Here is an 11,108-nt window from a genome sequence, read left to right as displayed (position 1 = left end):
ATTGGTCCCTTAAGATTAAGGAAGAAGTGACAAAACAAATCAATGCCTGGGTTTTTAATAGTTTCAGAATATCCGACATGACTAGCCAACATAGTCTTGGTCCTAAAGAAAGATGGAAAAATCAAAGTCTGAGTTGATTTTAGGGATTTAAATAAAGCCAACCCAAAAGATGATTTCCCGCTACCACTGATTAATGAGTTAGTAGACTTCACGGCGGGGCATGCACTTTTATCATTCATGGATGAATTTTTGGGGTACAATCAGATCATGATGGCACTGGAAGATAGGGAAAAGACAACTTTCACTACTCTATGGGAAATGTATTGCTATAGGGTCATGTCATTTAGATTGAAAAATACAGGAACTACCTACTAAAGAGCTGCTACTGCGCTATTGCACGACATGATTCGCAAAGAGGTAAAGGTGTATGTGGATGATATGATCGTCAAGTCTAAGGAAATAAAGGGTTACTGTGTTGGTCTAGAGAAATTCTTTGAAAGAATTCGTAGATATAGACTAAGGTTGAATCGTAAAAGTACACATTCAGGGTAACAGCAGCGAAAATGTTGGGATTCCTAATCGCACAAAGGGATATAGAAGTGGATCCTTCCAAGACCAAAACTGTAGCACTCCGGAATTTTTTTTCTTTGCTTGAGCTCAAGAGTTGATGCTCTAGCAGTCTTGTGAGGCTCCCAGTACTTTTACAGGTCTATTAGAGATTCTGAGAGTGAGTGATTTATGCTTGAGCGCTGGAGTTGTCGTTCGAGCGGTTCGTCTTGTCTGTGTCTGTTCCCTCGAGCAAAGTGTAACATCCTGTACTTTTGGGACTAGTGGGATTGCTGCTGACTTTCTTATTATTGTATTTGGAGCCTCCTTGTTTTATTTTGAGATATTGATCGAAATGGTAACATAATGGCAAAGTAAGATTGGACCAAAATTTGAATAATTTTCATATGAACAACCATCACTGTTTTGTCCTTCTCTTTTTTCACACTTTGAATTTGAATGTGAGGCTAGAATCATTGCAAATCTTGTTTTCGGAGCTTTCATTTGGACACAATAATGACCTAAAACGGAGTCCAGACGAGACAGTTATGACCGTTTGAAGTTTTAGCATCTGTTGGAACCAAGTGCGCTCGAGCGCAGGAAGATGCGCTCGAGCGAACTATGCAAATTTAGCAGTGTAAAAAGTACCTTTCTAGATCATTCTCTCCATTTTTCTATTCTCTCTGCCTTCCTCTCATCCTAAGTCCGAAAAACCCTAGATTTTTTACCCAAATATCTTCCATTTGTCAAAGATTTGGCCAAGATCTCTCATCAAAAAGTGAAGAATACATGAAGATCTCATTTTGCTACCGATTGGATTTTGGTTTTATGAAGGAATCTCATCAAAGCCTTGTTTTCTTGCTTGATCCTTGAGGTAAGGATTTCTAGTTCTCCTTCAATACTCTCATTTATAGATAGATTTCTGGTAGTTTCCTTACACAAATACAAAATTTACATTTTTAAGCATATTGTGAAAAATCATGAGATTGGGGGGTTTAAGATTTGAAGTGTTGGGGTTTACTTGTTAGGTTATGATTTTGGGATATGAGTTTGGGTGTATAAGCAATAGAAGAGTTGGAATAAAAAGTGTTTTTGTGAAAAGCTTTAAATTTCTCTTAAAAACCCTAGTTTGGTTCATGAAGATAGATGATGGTTTTGCTTAAATTAAAAGTAGTGTTATGAAATTGAGGTGTTAAATTACACATAGATAAGTTTAATTAAATTTTGGAAGTGTTTGGAAACTTACGTAAAAAACTGTGATTGAACTCTTATTGTTGATCTTTTAAATTATGTTATAATATGAAACCAAATTTGGGTAACTGAATTGTTAATGGTATGGATGATATGAGATTTGTGATAAAATGATGAAGTGAATATTTAAGAATTTTATTGTGTTATGTTGAATTGCATTGAGTTATGTTAAATTATGTTAAGTCTAGGTTGGATTAAGATGAGTGTGAGTAATGATAAATGGGGGATTGTGACATATAACGGTGTTATATGAAGGAGTTGTATGAAAGAAATTAATGTTGGAGATTTAATTTATAGCCTTGGGTAGTAATTGATAATCAATGTGTTGCGAAAATTGAATTTGAAGACTTGATAATAATATGGAGAAGTAAAGAAATAGTTTGAACCCAAGAATTGTGAACACTTTAAAGATGAATCTTTATGCCTCTAAGCACGTGCTATTATATTTTTGTACCAAAAACAATGAATGATTTGATGGATAATAGAGAAGGTGGTGGAACATATTGTGTACTTGTTATGTAAATGGAATTTTAACATATTGTGGATGTGTATTGAACTAATGTGTTATAGGAATAATTGAACGAATGTGTTACGAGAATAATGGATGATGTGTCGGTTTTGCCCACTAATCACAATGACGGATGACTCAAGAAAATTTATGGAATGTAATGTTGTTTCAGGGTCTGTTTCCTGCCTTATTTTGAGCCGGCAACGCGTGGCACTTAAAATAGGTTCCGCCTTCCTTCCGGAGTAGCGCCCGGTAAAGCATGTAGTATGTTGGGATATGTTGAGATTTCGCATTCCTTCTGGCTTGTGACCAGTAAAGCTTGTGACTTATGGAAATGACTTGTTAATAGATCCGATATTTGATATGAAATTATTTGAAAGAATGGAAGATGAAATGGTAATTGGATTAGGGGTTGGTGATGATGAACTCACAGGATTGTTTGTGACTATAAAAGAAGATTATGAGTTTTGTTTTGTAAATAATTGAGAAATTGAATTAAAAATGGTTTGTTATTCTTGTGTTATGTTTGAACTCTAATTGATAATGCAAATGCTAATGTGATGTAATTTTTAGACAAGTGGGAGTTGAATGTATGAGGATATTCTTTTTGAATATAAAGGAAATTTGGGTTTTGATGTTATAGAGCTATAGTAATTGGAAATAGTATAAGGGAAAAACAGAAATGAAATAAGGAATATTAAAATGGAAATGAAATGAGGAATAATTTGGAATCAGGTTAATAAATTTAAGATGATGTTCTTTCTTAAGTGTACTTGTTTTCAAAGAGAATTTATGGCTTCCTAATCATGAGAGACAACATTCATGGCAGGGAGTTTTCTTAAATGTCGAAATGAAATTTTAAGAAAAAGATACTCTACGTATGATATTTTGAACTAACAAAACGTCACCTTACTATATGGTCTTACCCTGCATGCATGATAATTTCTATATCTGTGATAGTTATTGCTTTAGAACTATGAGATTTCCTACTAGGCATTGGTGCTCATCCCTCGTTCTTTTTTATTTTATTTTTTTCAAGAAGAGAATTTGGATTCATTAGTTGAAGAGTTAAGAAGTCCATGAATCTCTTGTGGGTAATCTCATTATAGATGTGAAGGAAATGAATTTTGTACATTGATGTTTGTAATTATTTATTTGTAGCTCCGTAGCGGAAGCTTGGCATGTATAATTGTTATTGTTGTATTCATTGAGAGAGAGTACATGTGTTATTATGTTTCTATTACTCAAGAGTAATAGATATTTGTAAAAAACAAAAAATGGATCCAAATTAAAGGCTTTTGGTAATGTTTCCGAGTAATTAAAATTCGGGGGCGTGACAAAAGCTATCTTGGAAATGCCTCCACCGAGGATTGAGAAAGAGGTGAGAAGCTTTCTAGGCAAAGTGCAATTCATAAGTCGATTCATTGTAAAGTTTACATCGACATGTGAACCACTGTTTAAGTTTCTGAATAAGGGAATCAAGTTCCATTGGGATTAAAGATGCCAATTCGCCTTCTAACAAATCAAGCATTAGCTATAAACCCCACCAGTATTGTCACCACCAAAACATTGGAAACCATTGATTCTGTATTTATCAAATACAGATTCAACCATGGGATGTATACTGGCACAAGAGTTGGAGGCAAAAGTAGAAAAGGCTATCTACTACCTCAGCAAGAAGATGTTAGACTATGAAGCCCGGTACACACCGTTAGAGAAGACCTATCTCTCATTTGTGTGGGCCACTAAAAAGTTACGACATTACTTGCTTTCCCACTTAGTGGTGTTGGTTTCAAGACTAGATCTCATCAAATATCTCTTCGAGAAACCATCATAAATTGGTAGGTTAGCACGTTGGTTGTTATTTCTAGCTAAGTTTGACTTGAAGCACATTACCAAGAAGTCAGTAAAAGGAAGAGCAATGGCAGAATTCTTGGTTGATCAACCAATCAGTAGAGAGGATAGCTCAGAGTTTTTCTTCCCAGATGAAGAGATCATGCAAGTAACGGAGGAAAGTTGGAAGTTGTACTTCAACAGGGCTTCAAACCAAGTTGGCTACGGAATAAGGGTACTCCTTATTGCCCCCGATGAGTCTCATGTCCCTTTGGCTTTCAAGCTCCGTTTCAAGGATTCAAACAATCAAGCGAAATATGAGGCAAGTATTCCTGGATTAAAAGCGGCCCTTGAGCTAGGGGCAAGATGGTTGGATCTTGTCGATGATGCAAACTTGGTAGTCTCACAAGCCAGGGGAGATTAGAAAGTCAAGGAAGAAAAGCTGAAAGTATATCAAGGAAGAAAAGTTAAAAGTATATCACCGTACTTTGGATTGTCTGTTGCCAAGGTTCAAGAAAATCACATTCGCCCACATGGATAGGGAAAACAACTGGATTGCTGATGCTTCGGCTACTTTAGGTTCTATGGTAGATATCTAGGAGGGAATCAAAATGAGACCAATCATCATAGAGTAAAGGTATGCACCTGCATACGAAGTGATCGCTTTACTTTCTCAACCCCCCCCTCCCTCCCAAAAAAAAAAATCTATTGTTTTCATTGATGAAAAAATATTCTATTTTTTTGTTTAAATTTTGTACTCAATATTGATCTTTTTCGAAAGATCTCAGAAAAAAGAATTTACAGATATCAATTTTGTTACAAACGGATTTGTAGAACTCAAGTTATGAGATTTTAAATTTTTCTTTTTTTAGCACAAAATATATACAAGGGTAAATTTGTCTAAGAGAAAATGCATGTCTATATGGCCTCAAGAGTTTAACTCTTGGAGTAATTGCCAAATAAGGCTTGTGCATCCTAATATATATATATATATATATGTACTTTATTTTTATTTTTTTATTTTTATGTGTGTGGGGAAAAACTCCACAAATTTGGACGATAAAAATGGAAACCTCAACTGAGAAAGACACTTTGAAGTTGATTTAGGCTATCTCACGTTTAGATTGAAAACCTCAAGGAGAAAGAGTGGATAGAGCAAGATAGAGACATATTTCATTTGGCTAGTTGCTAATAAGGTGAGCTATACCCATTAAGGGAGATAAACCTTTGTCAAATTGCCTATGTGCCTGCAGCTACTTTCATTTTGCATGATAGTTATTAAATACTAGGTTCAATAGAAGAGACCTATGTTGCGAAAATTCAAAGCAGCCCCCGAATTACTCTATGGATGCGACGAGTAGCTTCCTCGTGTCAAATAGGACTTGTGGAAACAGACGGGATGTAATTAGCACACGTAGGTTGGAAGTTGACGTAAAAAACACCATAAACTTAGCCGAAAAAGGCCTTTAAGGGCCGAAAATTGAAAGTAGCCCCCGAACCACTCTATGGATGCCACGAGTAGCTTCCTCATGTCAAATAGGACCTGTGGGATCACACAGGATGCAATTAGCACGCGTACGTTGGGAGTTAGCGTGAAAAACGCCATAAACTTAGCCGAAAAAGGCCTTTGAGGGTTGAAAATTCAAATCAGCCCCCAAACCACTCTATGGATGGCACGGGTAGCTTCCTCGTGTCAAATAGGACCTGTAGGCATAGACGGGACGTAATTAGCACGCGTACATTGGGAGTTGGCGTGAAAAAAACCATAAACTTAGCCGAAAAAGACCTTTCGGGGCTGGAAATTCAAAACAGCCCCCGAACCACTCTATGGATGCCACGGGTAGCTTTCTCATGTCAAATAGGACCTATGGAGTTAGACGGGATGTAATTAGCACGCGTACGTTGGGAGTTGGCGTAAAAAACACCATAAACTTAGCCCAAAAAGGCCTTTGAGGGCCGAAAATTCAAATCAGCCCCCGAACTACTCTATGGATGGCACGGGTAGCTTCCTCATGTCAAATAGGACCTGTTGCGATAGACAAGATGTAATTATCACCCATACGTTGGGAGTTGGCGTGAAAAACACCATAAACTTAGCCGAAAAGGCCTTTCGGGGTCGAAAATTCAAAGCAGCCCCCGAACTACTCTATGGATGCCACGGGTAGCTTCCTCATGTCAAATAGGACCTGTGGGATCACATGGGACATAATTAGCATGCATACATTGGGAGTTGGCGTGAAAAACGCCATAAACTTAGCCGAAAAAGGCCTTTGAGGGCCGAAAATTCAAATCAGCCCCTGAACCACTCTATGGATGGCACGGGTAGCTTCCTTGTGTCAAATAGGACCTATGGGGGCAGACGGGACATAATTAGCACGCGTAAGTTTGGAGTTGGCGTGAAAAATGCCATAAACTTAGCCAAAAAAGGCCTTTTAGGGCCGAAAATTCAAAGTAGCCCCCGAACCACTCTATGGATGCCACGGGTAGCTTCCTCATGTCAAATAGGACCTATGGCGTCTGACAGGACGTAATTAGCACGCGTAAGTTGGGAGTTGGCGTGAAAAACGCCATAAATTTAGCAGAAAAAGGCCTTTGAGGGCCGAAAATTCAAATCAGCCCCCCAAACCACTCTATGGATGGCACAAGTAGCTTCCTTGTGACAACTAGGACCTGTGGGGATAGACAGGATGTAATTAGCTCACGTACGTTGGGAGTTAACGTGAAAAACGCCATAAAGCTTATAAATATATATTAAAGCTTATAAATATATATGTTCTAGAAGCATGTCTATATATGTAGTTTTATAAATAAAATACATATATTTTTATGTACCAAGGCTTTGACCCAAAATCCAAAAGAATTAAAAAATCAATGGCCCCAGAGACTCAGAGAGCATGAGACAGAATCAATATTGGCTGGCTAGAATTAAGAAGATAATTTTATGAACTCATAATTTTACCCAGAAATATGATATGTGGCTAACATTCAATCTAACTATGGGTTCCACAATACACTAATTTAATCTTAGCCACACACTAATTTAACATTCTCTCTCCATCTCATTTTATGTTTCCAACTCCCCATTTTTGAAAACTCATTTTATGTGTCCTAGTTTGAGAAGTTAAAAAATTTTAACCATTACTTCCTTATTTCAAACTATATTTAAATACAATTTCAATTACAATTGACATCCTTGAAATTTTTGTTTTGTAGATGGCTGTAATTTTTGTTTACAATGGAACTAATTGGTGTAATTTTTGTTTTGTAGATGGCTTTTGGCATTGACATGTGGATCTTCCATTTTTTTGTACAGAGGATAATTCACACTTCTGAACAACTGGGAAGTTTTTCGTCATCCTCTGCTTTTTGTGTGAAATTTGGATGAATCGTACATATAATTTTTGGCGGGGTACATAATACTTTTAACATAGAACTTGTTTTTATTGCCCTGGTATATATAGATTACCTTTTGTCGTGGTACATATTACCATGGTAATTTGTACCATGCCAAATGGTCATTACAATGCATAGTATAGTAAAAATATTTTTTGTGTACGGAGGACATTGTTTTGATAATGTATTTGTTATGTATGACATTATTACTTGTAATTGGAATATGTATAGTTGGTTTGTATTTACATTAAAATGTATTCTTTTTTGTTTGATGGTTGTAAGTAAAATATGCGTTATGGAATAGATGATAATAAATACGTATTGTTTTGTTTGTATACCTATTACAAGTTGCGGTGAATACATACAGGTTGTGGAAAAATATATTAAAATGAAAAAAAAAATGAAAACATAAAATGATGTTTTTTGCGACAAAACAATTGGTAGCCAAAAATGGAGTTAAATATTTTTAGTGACCAAAAAGTTAGTAGCGAAAAAAGAATTGAAAACAGTTTAGGCGACTAATTATTTAGTAGCTAAAAAGAAAAACACTTTTGGCGACTAAAAATTTAGTTACCAAAAACATAATAATTATATCATAGGCGACAAAACCTTTGGTAGCTAAAAAAAATTAGACTTTTGCCGACTAAACTGTGTAGTAGCTAAACAAGAAATCAGACTTTCCGCGACTAAACATTTAGCAGCTAAAACAACACTATTGGTGACTAAAAATTTGGTCGCCGTAGATACTTGAAGTTTTGGCGACAAAAAACTTAGTAGCTGAAGATGTGATTTAAATTAAATTAATATTCTTTGGGCTACTGATAGTTTAGTCGCCAATTTGCCTCATCAGCGACTAAATCTATTTTGTTGCGAATACCTTTTGTTTTTGCCTACTAAAACGTTAGTCGCCATTTTGTAGGACTTTTAGTGACTAAATTTTTTTAGTCGCCAATACCTTCCCTAACAATCTTCCCGCGACAAATCCAGCGACCAAAACATTTAGTCAGGAAAATATTTCGGCGACTAAAAACCTTACTTTTGTTGACTAAAAATTTAATCACCAAAAGTGCAATTTCTTGTAGTGGTATATTACTTCGCTTTTATGATAAATAATGCTAGAAATAATTATTCTCAAAAGTTACTTTAAATGTCGTGACAATGTATATTTCTTTACCCGTTCTAATGTTGAAACACCACAAATGCGAGCCTTAAAGCGCCGTCCTTGACAAATGTCGGCCAATTTCTCATTATAAGTTTGCTTAATGAATGACATTACTACAATTTAAAAACAAAAACAAAACTCAACAAAAATAAAATGAAAAACAAAAGAAATCATAATAAACTTAGCAAATATTCATAACTTTTATAATAATTATGTCACTTCATTAACCAAATTCATAGTAAACATAGAAACAAGTCCTAAAAAACCCTCCTTACTCTGTTTGGTTTGCATCAATAAAGTTTTTATTTTGCCGATCAAAAAAAAAAAAAAAAAAAAAAGACTTTTATTTTATGGTTTCAACCAACCCAAATTTGCTAAATCATTAGCTCTCACTCCCACTTTAGTTCAAAACTTTAAGCCCGTTCAAATGTTGATTCACAAAAGCAGAGGAAATATTTTTTACAGCAACTACACCATTTTTATTCTCTTTGAGAAATTCATTTACCACCTCCAAACTTGGCTTTGCCACAAGCTCTTCCCATGCATGGTTGGCCTCTTGGCCACCTTTCTCGAATACACATGTTGCGTCAATGCGGTGCAATGGCCAACCAAGCTTGTCCCTTAATCGATGAATCTTTGTCAACTGGGTATGGACTAATTTGCGAGTGTTGGCTTTGATCTCTTCAATGGCAACTCCAAGTAACATTTCCTTGGTTTCATTGTCAATTTCGGGTTCGACCCTAAAGTACCTGTCCATTTCACGAACTCCAATTGCTCGACGAATGCCCCGGGTATAGTCCACCTCAGGTGTAAACAATTCTCGTACCTCATCAACTATCCCTGCATGAATATAATGAAAATAGTAGTTTTTTACCCCCAAAAAAAAAAAAATGTTGTTAACGAGACATGCTAAACATTTAGGTGGTGGGCATCACATCACACAAACCAATAACTGTCGTATTTGAAAGTTGTATACATTTAAGGAAAAACAAGACACTTAATCGGTTGTAAAGGACAATGATTAATGTTTATTATATCTAAATTCATACAAATAGTATAGTGGTATAAAAGTGATCGAGTTTTAACATAAACTTTGACGGCTTAAATACATTTCTTACTAAAGCTAGTGCACGTGCGTATCTAGAATTCACTCAACCCATGCAAAAAGATGTATGGGTAGAATTCCTATCATGAAAAAGAAAAAGAAACAGAAAAAAAGAAACATGACAACAACAACAATGATAGTGGCTACAGCAAACCTGCATGGACCATTTTTGTTGACTCGTTTCAAGACAAACAAGTCTTACCGTAACTAAATCTAGAAAGTGATCGAGCATTACCACAAACTTGGATGCCTTAAATACCATTCTTGCTAAAGTTACACGCAAGTGCATGACTGCATTCAAGGGATGTTTGTCAACTAAACATTTTTGTCAAAAAGTCATTCAAGTTGTCAAATCATTTTTTTTTTATATTTTTACACATTTTTTTATAAAATGTCAAAAGTCACTAAAAAAAAGTCAATTCTCAAACGAGCCATAGCTCAACCCATAGTGGAATTCCTATCATAAAAAAAGAAAATGAAAAATGGCAATGACATTAACAACTAATGGCCACGACCAACCTGCATCGACCATTTGGTCAACTCGTTTTGAGACAAACGAGTGCAGAATAGGCAATGAAACATCAAGCCATATGAAGCAACAATCGTACTGCGACCTGAACTTGAAGTCAGGGTCCTCCACCAATGCTTCAATGAAGGAATTTGACCCGCCAACGATGATCGGAATATGTCCAAACCTATTTTTTTATCAGCAAAAATATAATTTTGTTAACTCAAAATAAATAAATAAATAAAATACATCATGCTAATAAGGGCTAAGGATGAAGGTGTCCAAACCTTACTATCTTTTCAATAGCTATAAGAGCATGATGACAGAAGTCTCGAGCAGTGAAGTCGGAATCAGGATCAAACTCCCCTAGCAAATGGTGAGGCACTTCTTGGCACTCCAAGTTGGTAATTTTGTTGGTAACGATATTAAGTCCTCGATAGATCTGAATTTTATCGGAGTTGATGATCTCTGCGGGGAAATTGGTGGCAAGGTCAATGGAGAGCCGAGATTTCCCGGTTCCCGTAGCACCCATGATGAACACAACCTTATTCTTAAAGGACTGAGTGATCATGGAGCTCATGGTTGATTACGGTAAATGAAAAAACCTACTTCACAGGGTAGTGAAGTTCTTTTGAGTAAACCAATTGAACCATTAACTAGGATTTTATACTATTTAGGTTCAAAAAAATGATTTACTCACTCCGTTCCAAAATAGTAGTCCTTTTTGGAGAATCCAACTTATTTTGGTAGTACAATTATTATATTTCAAAAATATTAACTTTTCAAAACAACCATTTGGTAA

General features: G+C 35.8%; 1 protein-coding gene and 1 pseudogene across 1 annotated transcript; one reads left to right on the top strand and one right to left on the bottom strand.

Annotated features, from left to right (window-relative positions):
* The first annotated feature begins 402 nt into the window (after positions 1–402).
* On the top strand, positions 403–4,562 carry LOC145821707 (uncharacterized). Its single transcript, XM_082918257.1, has 3 exons — positions 403–535; positions 3,910–4,006; positions 4,151–4,562. Exons 1-3 carry the CDS (start codon positions 403–405, stop codon positions 4,560–4,562), a joined length of 642 nt encoding a protein of 213 aa, XP_082774383.1.
* A 4,531-nt stretch (positions 4,563–9,093) lies between these two features.
* LOC114314697 (adenylate isopentenyltransferase 3, chloroplastic pseudogene) lies at positions 9,094–10,886 on the bottom strand (annotated as a pseudogene).
* Positions 10,887–11,108: the final 222 nt, after the last annotated feature.

This window comes from Camellia sinensis, chromosome 3 (genome assembly GCF_055761805.1).
Source record: "Camellia sinensis isolate YWXY chromosome 3, ASM5576180v1, whole genome shotgun sequence".
In the NCBI taxonomy this organism is placed as follows: domain Eukaryota; kingdom Viridiplantae; phylum Streptophyta; class Magnoliopsida; order Ericales; family Theaceae; genus Camellia; species Camellia sinensis.
This window is presented reverse-complemented; position numbering and strand designations above follow the sequence as displayed.